This window comes from Apis florea, unplaced genomic scaffold (assembly GCF_048593485.1).
Source record: "Apis florea isolate Af1SG1 unplaced genomic scaffold, ASM4859348v1 contig_3036_pilon, whole genome shotgun sequence".
NCBI lineage: Eukaryota > Metazoa > Arthropoda > Insecta > Hymenoptera > Apidae > Apis > Apis florea.
Genome location: NW_028256694.1, coordinates 1,514,874 through 1,533,996, shown reverse-complemented (window position 1 = coordinate 1,533,996; position 19,123 = coordinate 1,514,874). Strand labels below are relative to the sequence as shown.

Below are 19,123 nucleotides of genomic sequence, written 5' to 3'. Positions count from 1 at the left end.
TAATTTTTCTTTTCCATTTCGATGATAATCAATAATAAATTGTATTTTTTTAAAATTTGTATGTAATGTGATTACAAATTAGAAAATTAAATGAAGTAAAATAGGATGAAATATATAATCAAAGACCGAATAATAGGTTTTGCAGATATATTTGAAATTTTAAATTATAGAAATAATTTTTCATTAAAATTCTTGTTTCAGATTTAATATTTTAACTATATGTTTTAAGAATGTTTCACAAGATTACAAATAGCGAAAGAATAGATTTTTATATAAATGTTATAGAATTTTTTCCTACCCTCTTTGTTGCCAGTTAAATTTTCGTTTGTTTAAATCCTATTTTTATGGTATCACCGAAACAGTATCATCTCGCATCATATATCATCATATATCGGAATATATTGTTTTTTACGAAGTCATCGTTCACATTGTAAAACCGAAAATGTAGTATCTATACGTTTGAATTGAAAATTAAAGTACATTGTAGTTTTAAGAAAGAAATGATGGAAGTATATTGAATTCCGCGTGATCACGCGCCAAAAGTATCGACAAAGAAAGCAAATGTGAGAAGTGTGAGAAAGATAGAGAGACAGAATAAAATTAGGAAACTAGCGCCATCTTTTAAATCTCTTAGATGGAACAAATGTAGACAAAGAAAACAAATAGCGAGAAAAGGATACAGATAGGATAGGAATTGATCGCTAGTGCCATCTTTCGGATGATAAATATATTTCTTTAGAAGCAAAGTAGAATAAGAATTGAAGATCAGTGCCATCTATTGTATGCTTTTCTTTATACATCAAAAAAAATGTCTTTTGATATCTAAGAGATGGCACTGACGGTCAATTTTTATTTTAAAAATAGTAAAATAAAATAGGTTAAAACTTGTTCATCAATGTTATTTCTTAAATATCAAAAAAAACATATTTCTTTGTATACAAAAAAAAGAGATCCAAAGAGATGGCGCTGATCTTCAATTTCTATTCTATCTTGCTTTTAAAAAAATCATCCAAAAGATGGCGCTAGCGATCAATATCTATCCTATCTCTATCCTTTTTCTCCTATTTGTTTTCTTTGTCTACATTTATTCCAGCAAAGACATTCAACAGATGGCGCTGATTTCCTAATTTTTACTCTATCTCTGTCCTTCTCTCATCATTTGCTTTCTTTGTCTATACTTTTAGCGCGTTACAACTACAAACGCGTTACGAGATATCAAAAAAAATTTAAGGTAAAGAAAAAAAAATATATTAGACAATGAATTTATTCTATATCTTGTATTAATAATTATTAAATAATAAAATAACATAATTTGTTTTTATATTATTAGCATAAAATGCTATAATTTTTATGCTAATAAAAAATGCACATTAAATGCGCGTTATTGATTGATTTTAATATCCTCCCGGATAATAATAATGATATATTTCGATTGAAAACAAATGTTTTGCATCAACTTAATAATATATTGATGCACATTAAGTATGTAATATAATGTTCAATAAGAAATGTATATTGCATACTTCTTATATTTCTTATTAAAAACAAAACATATTAATTACTAGTAAGCTAGTAACCTTCACGATTTTTCATTCGAACGACAGGTGCAACAAATGTATGGGGTTGGGGAATTGCTATGGAAACCTATGGGATGCTCTACAGTTGACTAATGAAAATTGAACTTTGCTACACTTTACTTTGACGTTAAACGTCGAACTCAAAGGGTTATTGAAACCAATTTCTCGTGTAATTAGCGACAATTTACGGATAATTAATTACGCCAATGTGCACCAGTGGCGACGATAGTGTTAAAACAAGGAATGATACGTCGAAGAAGAAAGTGGTATCCGCACAAAATTTATTTATGAAACCATTGTTGAGGTTGAAACAGCAAGAACATATTCTTGAAAAAGGATTAATCGGTGCAATTAAAAATATGAAAATAGACTCGAATTTATTACAAGATATCATGCACGAGCATACAGAGTTATCCTTAAGAAGGTAAATACCGTCATATATATGTATGTATAATATTTTAATATTACATTATATTCAAATTAATTCGAATTTTTCATAATAAAGAATCAATCATTCATTATTTTGAACACGCGTATATGTGAAATTGAAAATTCGTATAAATTAAAAATTAAAAATACAAATTGAAACATATCTACAAATATCTTTAAATATAAATAAGATATAAATGTTTAATTTATTTTATTTAATTATGTTTGGCAGACAGAACTATTTAGATACGATGTACAAAAATATAGATAATATTATTTCCGATTTGGATTCTGTAAAAAATATCGTTAAAAGTCCGGAAGAAATAAAGAAATTAGGTAAATAAAAATATTTGTCGAAAATTATTTCTATCGTAATAAAAAACTGAACACTTATTATATTTATATTTAGATGTAAACACGTACAAATCAAAATTGATCAAACTTTCGCAAAATATGCAGGATTTCAAAAAATCTTATCCCATTCAAACTTTAAAAGAGGAAGGGGATGCGTTGAATGTTGAATTGCAAGAATGTAACTTTAATTTGGAAAAGTATGAGAAAGCGCAGAAAAATGCAACACCATTATTGTGTAAAACTAAAACGGAAAATAAAAGAGAAAAAGTAGAATTTAAAGACGTGGACGATTTTCATAGCCTCGTCGCGATAACAGGTAATAGAAATACTTACGTGTTCGTAAAAAGGTTAAGAATCTTTTTAAAATGATTCTAAATTCAAAAACAGGTCACACGGAAAATTGGACATTGGATGATCACTTGTTTTTTTTAAAAATGAGGAAAAAATGCAAAAGCATACCAACACTGGTTACAACGATTCAGAAAAAGTGTCCAGATTTAACAGCTGAAACTATAGTGAATCACGAGGCATGGTACAAGCATTATGAAGATTTGCGTGGAAAACAGAAGATGGCAGTGAGGGAATGGCGTCAACAAAAAGAATTGGAGAGAAAAATAAACATCGATGAAATTGGCCAAGAAATTGAGCGTTGCCATGAGAAGGAAGATTTGGAAAATGAAATTCCCGAAGAGAAAACGAAGATAAAAGTTTTCAAAAAGGGAAAGTCAAGTCATTCAGAAACTAACAACAATTCAATGAATAACAATGAGAAAAAAGAGTTGATTAAAAAGTGGAAAATTGAGAAGGAAAATAAACGTTTTATGGACGAAGAACAGATGAAAATGCAAATGAAGTTGAGGAAAGAAAGGGAAGAAAATAAAAGGAAGAAACGTCAAGAAAAGATTCAGGAATCTTTGGAAGAGTACAAAAGAAAAAAATCAAGGGAAAATACTTTGAAAGAAACGAATGAAATTTATAAAGAGAAATGTAAATATAACGCAACTTTAATTAGAGCGTTTAGGTAAAAAATTTCAATGTTATAAATAGCAAAATAAATAAGTATAAATAACAATGGATATAGTGGAATGGGAAGAGGAATTTTTCTTACAGGGAGCAGGATAAAGAATACACGGAGAAAAGGAAAAATTTAATTTTACGTTCAAAGAAGCCAAAGAAAAGCGACTTGGTGGATGTGAAAAGGGTGGAACTGGTTGAAACGCGAGATTATTCGACATTATTAAATAGTACGAAGGTTTGGAGGGAGAAATGTAATGGTATCGATGGTTCGACAAAGTATTCGAATGAATTTCAATATATCAAGGATATCCCAAAAATGTGAGTAATTAGATATTATTATTAAACCGTTTGTTTATTTACATTATGGATGGTATTACAGGTGTATCCGATGGAGGAACGAAGAATCGGAGGATCTAAAAGTCTAATAAGAAATATACCGATTAAAAAATGTAAAAGACATTAGTATAAATGATCGTACGTATTATCGTATGCCTAATTTATTGTACTCGTAAAAGTTTTATCATTTTTAATGGATAACACACTAACGCGACTCAAAGTACGTATAAATATACAATTTTTTTTTCCACACGTGAATTTTTACAGAAATGTTTCTTTTTAATTTTAATTTTTCTAAAACAATAATCAACAATAATCATGCAATTTGATCGAACGCAACTTAAAAATTACCTAATTTCCTTGTTTAATGAAAATACAATTATTTCTTTTTTTTTTTTTTTTTTTTCTTTTCTTTTCCTTTTTTCTCTCCTTCAACTAATCAATGCTCAGATATACAAGTATTCAAGAAAGAAGAGGAAAATTATTACAGCTAAAAAATATACGATATGTTTTACTCCTCCGCTCGTTTATATCATAACCTCAATAAATTAATTAAATCGAACAGAGCATACTCTTAGAGCAGCAAAATCTTTAACACAATTACTGCGTAATAATTTATATATTAATCAGTTATTATTTGAAGGTATTTATTTACAGTAATTGTACTTACTTCCTGTTCGAATATCTCCAAACTCTTCGGAATCACTTCACGTAGAGGCGAACGAAATCTCGGTGTCTGTTTTGTACTTCGTTTCCGAATTGGTATACTAAAAGTATTCTCCTATAGTAACAGTCTTCCATGAGAAAGTATCCATGAGAAACGCGACAGTTCAACCAAATTTTGATGGACGAAACATCATGTCTCGTGATCGATCCGTTTTCTAACTAATCATTATATTGTTATTTATTTTTTTTTTTTTTTTAATCCACCACTCTGTTATTTACAATCTTCGCTAAAATCTTCGAGTTACAAATAACCCATACTACTTGTCACTTGTCTATTGCCACGAGGAAATTCGTATGATCGCCATAATATTGGCTATATACAAATGCTGTACAAATTGATCTGTTCTTCTGAAAATTATACAAGATATTGGATTCATTTTGAAAACGCGATCTCAGCACAACACGACGCAAACTTTATCAAACTTCTCTCTAAAAAAATAATAGATTTCATTTTGTTTTTGTCTTCTCTTCTTTCCTTTTTCCTTTTAAAAACTTCAATTTTAAAATATAATTTTTCAATTACAAAAAAAGAAAAAATCAATTGAAAAAAGTAGACGCCATATTGAACGAGTGCGCTCGTCAAAATGATGAAAGGGCAAGTGGAAATGAACGAAACCGATTGATATATACTTATGTTTATTTTTCTTTTACGAACGTATCGGTTTTCTTCAGACGATGTACATAATAAGTTATGAGTAAAAGAGTGTTGGTTTTATCCAAGACCGTTCACTTAATCGCCTGTTCAAAGTGGACTATTAATAATTACTTCCCCCCTAAACCCCACATTACCTGAGCGTGAATGTGTGTGTGTACGTGTTTGTGTGTGTGTGGTGTGTGTGTGCATATATCGAATGCGAATAAACGGGCACAAAAGATCAGAGAAAAAGAACGAAGAGAGGAAAAAATTAAACAAACTACGTACAAGGGACGAAAATTATGACTCAGTCCAGCCATGGATAATACCAATTCTCAACGATTTTACTCAAATATATAATATACTTTCTATTAACCTTTTGTTCGTTAATTCGATATTCTTTTTTGTAGACTTTTTTTTTTTTTCTTCTTTCCTTTTCGTCTTTCGTTAGATTACCAAATACAAAAACATAGGTGATACAATATATATATTTATATATATATGTATTTATATATATATATATAATATGTATAATGTTATAATACAAATGTGCCTCGTACTGTGCTGAGTACGATAGATCGAATCGATCAGAATCGACAGAGTGTCTATAATTCATTTTTATTTTTCTTTTTTTTTCTTTTTTTTTCTTTTTTTTCTTTTTTTGTCCACCTATTTATCTTTATTTCCTGTCCATAACTTCCGCTTCCTCTCTATCTTTCTCGCGAAACTTTACAATTCACAATCATCCTATCTTCCATTCACATATCCTCGCGGGCATACCAATACGAGTTAAACGCCACATTATAGCAATATTAAATATCTTCATCGATTTCCTTCTCTTCGAGCTATGTATATATACACATATATCGATTTATGTATGTATATATATATATATATGTATATATGTATATATGCACAAAGAAATATAACCGTTTAGAATTCTTCTCTCTCTTTAATAATGCATATCATTTCTCTAGAAGTTTATTACAACGAACAATAAAATGTTTAATGAAACGTTTCACCTTCCTGATCTTCGTTCAATCATATGATCATTCACCCCCATCTTGTTCCATTTCGCTTACACACATACGCGTACACACACACTTGTTGTTATTCATCCTTTCGTATCATCCTCCATCGAAACAAGGACTGCCAGACGATTCGACGTTTTCTTCTCACACTGTTCGCCATTTTCCTCTTCATCTTCTCCCCTCCCTTCTCCCATTTTTTTTATAATAAATATGTACACACCTTGAACATTTGTACAAGTTTAAAGATCTTCTCTTTCAATTTTTACTATTAGTTTATTCCTCTCCCCCTTCTGCTTCTAACAATATTTATCATATTGCTAACCTCAAACGCGACATTTTATCCTGCCTCTTCTTTTATCCTATTACTTTCTTTTCTTTCTCTTGCGTAACTATATAGGCGCAACAGGTGTGTGTACTCGATCCTTTTCTTTTTTCTTTTCTTCGCGTCGAAACGATCAAACAGCCAGGATCGATCGATAATTCCATTTGCAACTAACGACGACTCTTGTCCTAGCGATCGAAAAATGTGCGTGTCCCTTTTCTCTTTCGAAGTGTCCGGGAAACAGCGTCGTTTACGGCGTGCGCGATTTCACGGACTTCGACACTCGTCACGGATAGTCTACTACGAGTTTCTCTAATTTCTAGCATTGCACACGGTTCGGGGACGGTAATGAATCGGACTCGGGATCCTTTAGATCGAGATCAATCCTCGTCAGATGAAGAATCGCGTCGTTCAAAGAAGGCTCCAAGACAAAAGGGAACGCGATCGATAAAAGCGATTCGTATAATTTTCTAGAATCAATATGATGTCAGATTTCAATTTTTTTTTTTTTTTTTTTTTATTATTATAGGAAATTTTCAATCGAATCGATTTTTTGAGAGGTTTCTAAGGATTCGCGACAATTTTCGAGAACGTTTCATTAATCTAAAAGCAAGAAATGTACACGGATTAAATCAATCTTTTTCTTTCTATATGATTAAATTGATAATCAAATGAAATCATGTTTATATTTTTGTAAACTAAATATAAATTGTATTAAATATTAAAAGAAGGAAAGAAAATATAATTTATCATCGAAACTAGAATCCACGTACATTCCTTGCGAATATAGATGAGACTCTTAATAACTAATCGAATGAATTCCATACTTCTTTTGCTGCCAGATTTATTGATGAGATATAGATGAATGTACATCTGGACCCCAATAGAGTGCTACTTTAAATCGAGATTAAAACGAAAGAAGCGTTTATCACCTAGATCATTTTGTTTGCGTTCGTACGTCGACGTTTCACGGTCTAACCTCAATAGATCCGTTGAACAGCCAGCGATTTTTTTTTTCCTTTTGTAATCATTTTTATTTTCTTCCCATAAGAAATAAACGACCAACTGTAAATGCAATAATGATTGACGATGATCGTAAAATGGTAACGTTCTCGTAGGACGAAAAAGATGATTCACGTTTAAAGTAAAAACCTTATATCTTTCTCTTTCCATCCATGTTCGTCGCAGTCTTTCGATCACCAGCCAAGGCTTTCGGTTCACGCAGTCATTCTTCGATCAATTGACTCGTTTCCTCCGTGTTTTAACTAACCTCGACGGGACAAACGTATCAAGCTAGCGTTCTAAAGAATATGGACGATGATATCGCATGGTTTCGCTTTCACTGAAACATCATATGTAATATGGTCTATACCGCTAAATGCCTCATTTCCATTTTTACCAAGTTATAAACTTGGAACATATATATATATATATATATATATATATATGTATGTGTATGATAAATGTTATATTCGACTATCCAGGACAACGAGTAACCTCAAATTGCTTGTTTCGATAGAATGTTTATCGATGATGACCGATGGATTTTCTATAAACGTATAAAAAAGACGAATTATATCGCGACGAAAAGAGCGATGCACGCATCCCCACTTCAATATTAAAGATCACAGTTGTACGATCGATTTTTGAACCGGGGATACGACGAACATGTTTATACGTATAATTTCACACTAATGTTATGATGCTCGGTCCTAGACAGTCAAAATGGCATAGAGCGCCATCACAAAGGAAACGAGTAATTAAAGAACTGCATGATCCGTCGAAGATCTCGCGTTACTTTCTCTCAACCATGGGTTTTTTTCACGGGTTTTTCCTTCTCGTTTGCCTTTCTTCCTTGATCTTATCCTATCCTATCCTCACCCATAATAATTTCGTTCATTCTCCAAATCGAAAATTAATAGATCGCATTTCTTTTCTTTCTGTATTCATTCAATTATCCTTCTTCCTCGTATTTTTCCTCTTTCTTTTCGTTCTGCACTTTTTTATTTTGTTTTTATTTCATTTATTCCTAAGCTTGTATAAAAACGATAGTTCTTTTTTTTTTTTTTTTTTTTAATTACACCAAAAGACGAGTTGTGTGCATAAAGCAAACTATATTGGGACAACATGAATTCTGAATAAATACTTAATATTACAACAAAATTTTAAGTATTCTTTCGTAATGTCATCGCTATATAGTTTGTAAGAAAATAAGATACTTTACTTGAAATTTATGTATGTACAGATATTACAAACAACGTTTTTTTTTGTTTTCTTCTCTCTCTCCTCTCTCCCTCTCTCTCATAATGCATAGGCAATGTGTTTCTGTTTTCTTTCATTTTGTTTCTTTTTTCTTGTTTTAATCTCTTTTAACTACACTTGTTTATTATACATTACTGTGGAGCAAGTCTAAACGGATCCACTCTTCTATGCGTTTCCATTCTCTCTCTCTCTCCCTTCCTTTCTCTCTCAGAATTTTTCTTTTATTATTGGCTCTTTTTCTCGTTGTTTTCCCGAGTTTTTGACAATGACTTTTTATCTATTTTTTTTTTTTCAAAATAAAAATATATAATACCAATTTTTGTCTTTTAAACTCATTCTTTTCTCAATAACATTCGAATTGATCTTTTTCTTTTTGCTTCCGTAAAAAGAAAACTAAAATTTTGTATCAATCTTACTATTATTATTCAATATTATTTACATTGACAATTCATTCATGTTTGAATAAAACGTGATGTATTCCAAGAAAACTTTACAACTCGGGATCTCTGTCTGAAACTGGTTCTTTTCTAATTTGAAACTTGGTTCGATTTATTCTTCATCGATCTAGTTCAATTCTATCGAACTTTATTTTTCAAAAAAAATTATATACTTAAATAATTACATATTATATATTATTATATATAATATATATATTATATATATTTATATTTATAATATCTAATTTATATATATATATTTTTTTAAAATATAGATATGTATAAATATTACAAATATATATATATTGTATTAATTTTTCTATATTGTCAAATAAGTATTTTTCGAGAACAAAAGAAAAAAATTCATTCTCATTGATCCAGATTTTTTGAGAATCGGGGAAAAAAAAGGGATGAGAAAAAGACAAAAAATAGAATCAAAGAAATTTTCCACAAGAAATTTTACCATTGATATACGAAGAAGAAAAAAAGAAATGGAACGATAGAAGCGACGATCGTGCAGCTCTTGTCTGAACCAAGTTCCTTATTCTAGTCTCGAAGATCGACATATCTCGAATAGTATAACATGGACTGAGAAATTTTAGACGTGCATCCACCACGTGTCCTAGTTAACAAGATAACATTAAGGGATCGTCTGAAGACGATCGATATTTAAAATCTCTCATTCGTCTAAATTCTTTCTTTCTCTTACACACACACACACTCTCTCTCTCTCTCTTTCTCTCTCTCTCTCATTCCCTCCCAATCAAATTATCGCAAACAAAATCGCACGCATTCCCACAGAGCACCACCATCCTCTGTACATCAGTATCGCTTTTATTCATATAACTTTTCCCTTTTTTTTTTTTTTTTTGTTTAGTTTCGCTAAAAATTTTAGTCCATTTCCATGATCGATGAAGTCCGTCGCGATTTCAGAGCGTCCGGCACTGGTATTCTCTATAACATCAGTGTCATATATTCTATTATAGTGTCATATTTCTTTCTCTTCCTTCTGTTCCAATTTCGTTGCGCAAAAAAAGAAAAACAGAAGAGAAAACGGAACGCCTTCTCACTTACGAGCGACACAAAACGCACCAAGAAAACGTCGCACGCATACCAGCACGCACATCAACCACGCGAAACACGCGTCAATTATCATATTATTATTATAATTCTTGTAATTAGTATGTAATATGTACACAACGGACGCAGAGATACACCACTGCACTCACACTAAAAAGTCAGGATCACTGTAGTCCTCGCCGCTCTCGCTACTATCGGAAATTCTTCTCCTCTTCTTCTTCTTATGTTTTTTCACTTTTTCCGTTTTGTGCGCCCGGTGTTTACGATGTTCCTTCACTCCCTCTGGATGATGCGCGTGTATCGTCAGCTTGGGCACACGTGGTGATGCAATTTGCGATGCTGGCGCCGCGTTCATAGCAACTGGCGGTGATCTGTGGACAGGCATGGTGACCGGAATGGAACCACCAGTGGGCATCGAGTTTATCGAATTGTTCGGATGCTCAATAGACGAGTTCATATTGGCTTGATATTGATTTACCATCTGGGGATTGCTCGTCACAGTGATTTCCATTTTATTGTCCGGTTCAGACATTTTGTTAGAAACATCTATCGATTGTTTGCTACCTCCGCCACTCGTGTCACCCTCGTTTCCATCTTCCTCAGGCTCTTCCAGATCAAACTTTAACATCAATTGTTTGAAGTCCAAATACTCCTTCACTAATTTTTTCCTGCCCTCAGCATCAAGTTCGACATTACTTACGCCTTCCCTTAATCTCTGCAGGGTAGCCTTTGGTTTGAACAGCAAGTTACTCTTACGGTTCACAGCTTTCTCGTACACCTTCGCTGCCTCTGTCGGCGAGTACTGGCCAATTTTTTGGTCAGAGAAACCGTACAGATCTTTCAAGTGCTGTCTTAAAGTGAGCAGCAACAAAAAACCTTGGCTGGCGGTGATATAATCCCTAAGCAACGTAGTGTCTCCTGGTAACCTTGCCAGTAACGATTCCTCATCTTCTTCATCATCCTCTTCATCTTCCAATACTGACAATAATTGCTCTGGTCGTGGCTGTCCATCCGGTCCCATAGGAGTATGAATTTGTTGATGATGTTGCTGATGGTATTGTTGCTGTTGTTGTTGTTGATGTTGTTGTTGATATAGTTGTTGTTGTTGCTGCTGCTGCTGCTGTTGATGATGATGATGATGCTGCTGTGGTTGACTATTCCCTTCTTTTGGTAGTAATGCCTCCTTAAATGACTGCACAAGATTCGTACCGGACATGGAAATAATAATATCAATATGATGAATGATAAACAATGGCTCGTCTTGCACTTGATATGTAAAGTAAGCGAGATTGTCAGCCAAGTAGAGCATCTGTGATAAACTAGTTTTCGCAGACTCGTCAAATTGTTTTAAGAAAGACAATACTATGGCTCTTCTTTGTTGTTTCGTGTTCCTCAAGATAGTATAAAGGAAACCATTTAACGCACCAGGAAATTCGCCATCTTTGACCCTCATTCCTCTCACTGTGATATCAGTTTGTAAAATTTTCTGCAACCGATAGCTAAGCTTGATACCTAATTGGGATTTCATATGAATAAAGCCAGGATACTTCTTCTCGATGTCTTGAAGTTGCTTATCCGCGCTATGACTGACTACTTTTTCGCAGTCTGTGCTCATGCAGATCAGATAGGGAACTATTTGAACCGGATGGACCAAACCTTGAGCTAGAATCAATTGGATCACTTTCAATGCTGCGTGACGTACACTGATGTTTGCATGCAAAAAAGATTCTAAAATTTCTTTCACATATAATTGAATCACAGTACTAGCCATTCCTGATGAAACATCTCCCATTTCTTTTAAGTTTTCTTGTTTGGACATTTTCGCCCATTCCATATCCTGTTTGATCATTCTCTTGTCCTCTTCCAACAAGTATACCTCGATATTGTTCAATACTTGAATCCTCATATGAACCAAGGCATTCTCTGACGTAAGCAAATGATGATACAATTCTTTTAACTCAGGAAGTAACATGAATTCATAATGACGAATACATAAAGATCCAATAGCAGATAAAGTAAAATGTCGAATATCGTCGTTGTCCAGATGTACGAAATAGTTCAACGTTTCAAATACTTGATCCTTTATATTCTCTGCTAGTCCCTCGATTACTTCTGGGTCGGTAAAATTGAAGTGTCGCAGCAATAAGCCAACAGTGAACAACGCTCTCCTGACAAATGGTCGATATTTTAAAAGCATAGGATTCGTAGGATCTTTCTCGTAAAAGGATTTGTACTCAGTCAGATGTCCATAATATTTTTTAAAACAGTCTCGTATTAATTTAAAATTCCTGGTCACGTTGTTCACTATAGAGCCTAAACAGGATAAACAGCTAGCCACCACCGATCTATCGTGTTGCAGGATCAATTTTACCGAATCTTCTTCCAGCTGTGCTAAAAAAGTCTCACTAGGATGTTCCATCAATGGTACGACTAATTCCAAAGTGTGTGCTACACTACTGATGATCTGATAATCACCCTGAGTTTGACATTTCAAGCTTAGATAAGGCTGTAACGTAATCGCGTGATTGACTAGCAATTGTGGCCGTATTTTCGCAAATAGATATAAAGTTGTCAAGCAAGCGACTAATCTTTGAGAGGATCCCTTTTTCTCCGTCTTCTCAGATTCTTCCAGATTCGTCTCTTCCAATCGAAGAACGTTCTCGATCAAGCAATCAACAATCTGTTTGCACGCCGTCAATAATGCCTTTGGGGGCTCGGTTTGCATCTTTGTACTATCGTCTTTGTCCTCTTTGGGCTTGAACAAGCTAACCAGCAGCTGTTCGAACCATTCCAAACCCATATCTTTACTAGCTGCCACAACGTCCGTGATGTTCATCACTTTCCTCAATAACGATTCGGAATCCAATGTGGGGCGTTCCCTGACAGGTGTAAACCACATATTCTGAAACACTTCCATTACCAATTTTCTAATACCTTCCTCATCGTTCACCCGCCTGATCATCTTTACGCAGATTTCAGGAATTTTAGGAAAGTCAGGACACTCCATACAGATATCCTTTAGAATTTTTATCACGCGCTTACGTACGCTAACGCCGGTATCTAGAATTCTAGCCGACAGCATATCATAGTATTTATCTATTAATTCGGGCCTACTTAGTACAAATTTTCCTACTAGATCAACAGCCGCCTCGCGGACCGACGTCGCATGATCTAAAAACGAATGTTTCACACCCAATTGCATATCTACCCGCGCCAACACACTCGGATCCGCTTCAACGATCATCGTTAGGCATTTCATAGCCTTCGTCCTGATCGCGATAGACGATTCTGTAAGCACGTGCAGGATCTGTTTCAGGTACCGATCGAAACTCTGCGAAAACGGCCTTTTTGAGGCGAGATATTGCGATATTAGTTCCGCCGAATTATAATCAATATAAGTCTGAAGTATATCCGGCTTCGTGCCAGTGCTGTACGGTCTTATTCTACTTATAATATACTTCTTTTTCTCCTCTATGATTCTGTATGCTTCTGAATTCTTCTGCTCGTTATTGTCGTTTTCGTCTGCATCCTGTTCATCCAGCTCTGATTCCGAATCCTGATCGCTAGCGTGATGTTTGTTTTTCTTTTTTATCTTTTTCTTGTGCATCTTCTTACTTGGGCTATTCTTCGTTTGACCGACCCTAGATTTTTCTACGGCACAATCTCTGTACCATTGTGCCAAATAAAAATGGCGAGCATAGCCTAAAGCGGAGTCCTTGGTTCCATTCACGGCTAAATAATCGAGGAGCACCTTCTGTAAAAAAACCGTCCGCTCCTCGTCTTCGTTCAAACCTATTATTTCTTTATCCTTTACCTGATCGTAATCAGAATCTTTTTGCTGCTCGATTTTGATGTCCTTAATAATCTGATCGATGGTAGACAGTTTGCATTGAGAACTAACTGCATCTTTTCTTAATCTGGCTGCTACAACACCTAGGTAGTCGATAGAGGCCACTCTGAGTGCCATATCAGAACTTTTGTTAGAAAAATGACCTACTAACAAATTTCCAAGTAAACTGAGAAGCAACTCAGCCGCTGGCCATTCTGGTTTATTAACCGTGGCCAATAAATCTTGCACGAAATTCTCGAACAGTGGCCTGTAATCAATTTCTTCACCTTTGCTGCCGCACTTGTTCAAGAACACTGTTAAAAAATTTCCCGCTATTCTCGTAGCAGTCTCGTATTTATTTATGATTAAGACATCGGCATCAACATAACTGGTCTTTTTCTCTTCTTTCTTCTCCTCTTCGTCTTGTGATTTCTTCTGTTGAGGAATTATATTGTCCGATAATACAACAACACATTGGATTAGCTGCAAAACCAAGGCTGTTAACATTTGTATGTGATCTTCAGAATTTAACCTGTATGTCCTAAGGCTCCTTTTGCTACTAGGAAGTCGAGCTATAGATGCCAAAATATCATCTAACAATAATCTCCTATGCTTCTCGTATTTAGTGAATATTACTGTGACCAGTTTTAAAGCGCTCAATTGAAGATCGCTAACAGATTCAACAAAAAATGGTGCGACACCTAACGTAGAGGCATGTAAAACACTAGTGTCTGTTAGAACTTGAATATTCAATAATTCAGCAAGAAGACCAACTAATTCGTGCATTTTATTATAAACCTGAAGGATACTTTTCTCTCGTACTTCTTTCATATGACCCCTTTTCTTACGACCACTAGAATTATAATTGTCAGTCTTGTTTTTTGTATCTATTTTGTATACTGGATCAAACGAAGGATAAATAGTATTTTGTAACTGAAACTTCATGAAAAGGACTATTCTGTCGATCACGTCTTCCAAGTAGACCATTTTTGGCATGTTACTGGACGTCATAATGTGTAATGCAATTAAAGAGGCATCCACTGCACGCTGTACTCTTTCCATAGCTAATTGCGTCCATAATCGACTCTCATCGACGTCATCATCCGGATCCGCCAGCGGAGATACTTTAGCTCCGTCCCGAATATTCTTCTCTAAAATGTTTAATAATCTAACCAATCTATCTGCTGGAATCGATTCCATTGCTCCTAATGCCTTCAGCTTGGCTGCTTCTGTACATAAATCATGTAATTGATATTTAGGAATTAACAATTCTGGAGGCACATCACCATCATCTTCTAATTCAGCATTGGTTGCTACATCTTCTGTATTTTCGAATATCGTTTCTATAGTTGTGTTAAAACGTTGATACGTATTGGTTTCCATTAATTCTTCCACACTGAGTTTAGCTAAAACAGGAACGAGTTTCTTTTCAATTTTTCTGATTTTTGGTTTCGACGGTGTGAGAGCTTCCTTTTTATCGTCTTCCTCATCATCATCCAATACCCTTCTTCGTCTGCGACTTTTATCTTCACTTTTTTTCCTCTCAGCTTTTTCCTTTTCTCTTTGGACTTGACGTTCTTTTGCACGCGCTTTGAAATATTTGTTATTTTTACCTATTTCTTCCTCGCTTTCCGACTCGGACTTTACATCCTCGCGATTAGAAATCCCCATTTTTGCAGCTCGACTTGGAGACTTTTCAGCAAATGCGGCTATACTCTTCTGCATTAAAGCTTGATCTGCTAAAGATAATCTATCTAGCATGACAATCGGTTCTTTTAATTTCTCTGGCAAAGGGGCAGGCATTTTCATCCCTTTTTCTGAATTATTGTTTTGTTGGTGTTGTATCATCGTTGTTGGCGTAGTATTCAACGGATTGATCATAGGACTGGTATCCATACTTGGATAAGATGTGGTTTGCGTTGCAGATAAAAGATGTTGCGTCGCATTATCTATATTTTGTTTCGCTTCGATATTTTCAATCGGTATATCGATGTCAGGAAGACCTGTTACTGGATCAAGTAAAAATTGTTGATTTTCTTGCACTGTACTTTCCATCTCCATCGGTTGATGATTTCCTAATGGATGATGCACTTGTTGATTCATCATAGGATCATACATATTTTGCTGAATATTAACAGGTTGATGTTGTTGTAAAGGTATATTAGCACGCATAGGAGATGCCATATGCATATTATGTTGAGGTGTCATACCAGCCATATTATGGTGTTGAGGTGTTACGTTACCGAGAGTTGTTAGCGGCGTACCAGGAGAACTCATATGTGCCGGAGAATACATATTTGGTTGTGGGGTCATATTGGGTAGAGGATTTATACCAGTAGGCGGTGGTAGTACTGTTCTAGCAGCAGCAGGATGAGCTGGACTACCTTGAGGCGTTTGTCTTGACCCTGAAGAACTTGAATAAGATGGTGAAAATCGTCCATAATTAGCGGATGATTGATTGGTGTGCATCATAGGTGTGCCTTGGGTCCAATTTCTTGGTGAATTATATTGAGGCCCCTTAAACACATGTGGATTTATTTGCAAAATTGCCTTAAGTAATTCAGGAGTATTTTGCTCGGTTTCCATAGGCTGTTCTGTATTTGCATAATTATCTTTTAGTTCAATATGATCAGATGAGGTTTGAGATAAAGATAGTATTAATTGGGGCACTAAGTTTTCATTTCGAACACTTAGTAATATTTGTGCTTCCTCTGCCACTCTTGGATGAAATAAAAGGGACTTGTTAGTTAAAGTCTGAGGCAGCGGTGTTGGCAGGGGCATTTCAGGTAACAAGTCAGTAAGACTCGCAATACCAGCGAGAGTTGTGATTGGCACACTCGGTATAACCCCGTTCATCTTGAATTTGACTTGTTCTGGCATTACAGCCTGGACAAAAAATATTATTAAAATTAGGTCCAGTGTCCTTACATGTACTCTGAGGTTCATAGAATTATCCAACGTAACAAACACTGCACTGACATATTATAAAAAGTCTTATTCACAGTATATGATAAATATAAATCAACAGAACATATCTAAATGCACTGTTACCACGAATGCTTAAAGAAATCATTGTTAAAATCTCTACACTCGTATTTTCAAGGCATTCCGAATATAGGATATATTTCACTGATGAACAGAATTGTATCTAACGCTTATTAAAGAACACTACCACTAAGGCATATATTGGGAACTTAACAATGTCTCTTTTAAGTTCCCATGATGCACTAGAAATTATCAACCAAATTTTGATGAAGCACGTGGATCCTCCAATAAACGGTCCATTTTTAGAATTAATTTCTTGACCTGAAACAAATATAATAACAAATATGACATTCAAACTATTAATTTTTCATATTTTATGTGCATAAAATTTAAAATTCTATTGAGACACATTGAGAGATTATTTTAATATTTATATATAAATAATAAATAAAAAATGATCAATATTTTAATTTTTTAAATATATATTATAAATAAGTTCACTATTTAAAATAAAATTAGTACACATTTATATAATGTCAAGTTGATGACATACTTTTATGATAGATGATTAATTTAAGATAAATATATTTCACAAACTTTATTTTTTTATAAAACTGATAAAAAAACAATTTAAGTAAAGAATATAACACTATTATTGCATTATATACTTAAATATAACAAATATCAACAAAAAACTATTAATCTCTTTATAAAGGTTAGAGTAACTTCAAATAATTTTTTAAACAAAAATTTTAAAAAATCTAAGAAGATACTGTTCCAAATTTTATAAAATTACACTATATTTTTATTATATATATAGCATAATGTAATTTCATTCATATCAATTAAAAATTATAATATACTGTAGTTATGTGTGTTGTATATATATATATATATATATATATATCTATATATGTATGTATATATATGTATATATATATATATATATATATATGTATGTATATCTATCTATATATATATATATATATCATATATACATAGATATACAATAAAAATAATATAATAAAAATACTTTTAAATAATTTGCAATTACTAGCAATTATTTAAAAAATTATTTTAATATTTTTCACAAATATTCTCATAATATCACTAACACATTAAATGGAGTACATCAAAAGATATCCTCATAAGATTCTAATGAAAATCGTTCCACGAATGTCACAACGAATATAAAACTAAAATGTCATTTTTTTTTCTATACAAACCATATTTCTTTCAATGATTTTGATTATTTGTGTCACTCAAAGAAGTTTACAAAAAATATTTATTTAACATTCAATGATTAAATCACTAGCATCACATAATATTGTTATTATTACCTCCAGTTGTCGAGTATATACCATCCAACATTATACATATGATAACATGGCTTTAAGAAGGATGCTACAGGCTGGAAACCTCCCAAATGAACACAATTCCGCTAAATAAGAGAATTATTAAAGTCAATGATGATAACTGCGATGATTGTATGTCATTTGATAAACGAAAACAAAGTTCGGTTAAGGTTTTGTGTCAATTGCCTTACCTAGTTATGTACAACGATTATTTATACTGCAGAATACAAGCAGTGAATGGAATTTTGGCGGGAGGTGTATCGATATCCAAGATTCCCGTGTCGTTCGACGCGTATAAATCGTCGATATTTACACGTCTACCAAAATAGCGACCCCGTTCGTGCGAGTTTGTTCGAAAAAGTTTTCGTCGTGAAAGATATTCACTCAATTGTCATCCGTGTTCTGGCCTATTTGGTTGGATGCGTTTTCTCGTCGATCACCGAGGAATGCACTTTGATTTGCGGCACAGCACGATTTTCACTTACATTTTTCACGGTACCGTGTAAACATCGCCATGTCAAAGGTGGTGCATCGCGGGGAAAACAGTATTTATAGTATGAATACGAGGAAAACAGACACAAAGGCGTCCATTTTGCTCAGCAGCGAGTTAGCGGAAGTTGCGTAGTAGATACAGGCTAGATACAGGTATACCGGCGCTACGGCGTCTTATTTCGAATTACACTAAACCGTTCGCATGAGAGCGATGCAATTGATGATAGATATTATTAAATATTTATATATAATAATAT

The 19,123-nt window shown here is 33.7% G+C and overlaps 3 protein-coding genes across 5 annotated transcripts; 1 reads left to right on the top strand and 2 right to left on the bottom strand.

Moving 5' to 3' along the window:
• Positions 1 to 1,709: 1,709 nt before the first annotated feature.
• Positions 1,710 to 3,861, top strand: LOC105737011 (uncharacterized). 2 transcript variants are annotated; one of them, XM_012494049.3, is made up of 6 exons: positions 1,710 to 2,001; positions 2,239 to 2,342; positions 2,416 to 2,676; positions 2,748 to 3,381; positions 3,471 to 3,695; positions 3,757 to 3,861. In XM_012494049.3, the coding sequence occupies exons 1-6, from the start codon at positions 1,784 to 1,786 to the stop codon at positions 3,800 to 3,802; spliced, it is 1,488 nt and encodes a 495-aa protein (XP_012349503.2). In that variant the 5' UTR covers positions 1,710 to 1,783; the 3' UTR covers positions 3,803 to 3,861. The 2 variants fall into 2 exon arrangements, with proteins under 2 accessions (XP_012349503.2, XP_086764233.1); XM_086908107.1 differs by having other exon boundaries at positions 1,724 to 2,001; positions 2,243 to 2,342.
• Positions 3,862 to 7,256: 3,395 nt separating this feature from the next.
• Nipped-B (Nipped-B cohesin loading factor) lies at positions 7,257 to 17,124 on the bottom strand. 2 transcript variants are annotated; one of them, XR_015292069.1, is made up of 3 exons: positions 10,355 to 17,124; positions 7,579 to 7,768; positions 7,257 to 7,491 (listed from the first exon to the last, which is right to left on the bottom strand). XR_015292069.1 is itself a non-coding variant. In XM_086908106.1 (1 exon), exon 1 carries the CDS (start codon positions 16,978 to 16,980, stop codon positions 10,351 to 10,353), a length of 6,630 nt encoding a protein of 2,209 aa, XP_086764232.1. In that variant the 5' UTR covers positions 16,981 to 17,124; the 3' UTR covers positions 9,958 to 10,350. The 2 variants fall into 2 exon arrangements, 1 of the variants encoding a protein (XP_086764232.1); XM_086908106.1 differs by lacking the exons at positions 7,257 to 7,491; positions 7,579 to 7,768 and having other exon boundaries at positions 9,958 to 17,124.
• A 5-nt stretch (positions 17,125 to 17,129) lies between these two features.
• Positions 17,130 to 19,017, bottom strand: LOC100864930 (Nipped-B cohesin loading factor). The gene is made up of 3 exons (XM_031920156.2): positions 18,566 to 19,017; positions 18,360 to 18,460; positions 17,130 to 17,340 (listed from the first exon to the last, which is right to left on the bottom strand). The coding sequence occupies exons 2-3, from the start codon at positions 18,388 to 18,390 to the stop codon at positions 17,183 to 17,185; spliced, it is 189 nt and encodes a 62-aa protein (XP_031776016.2). The 5' UTR covers positions 18,391 to 18,460; positions 18,566 to 19,017; the 3' UTR covers positions 17,130 to 17,182.
• Positions 19,018 to 19,123: the final 106 nt, after the last annotated feature.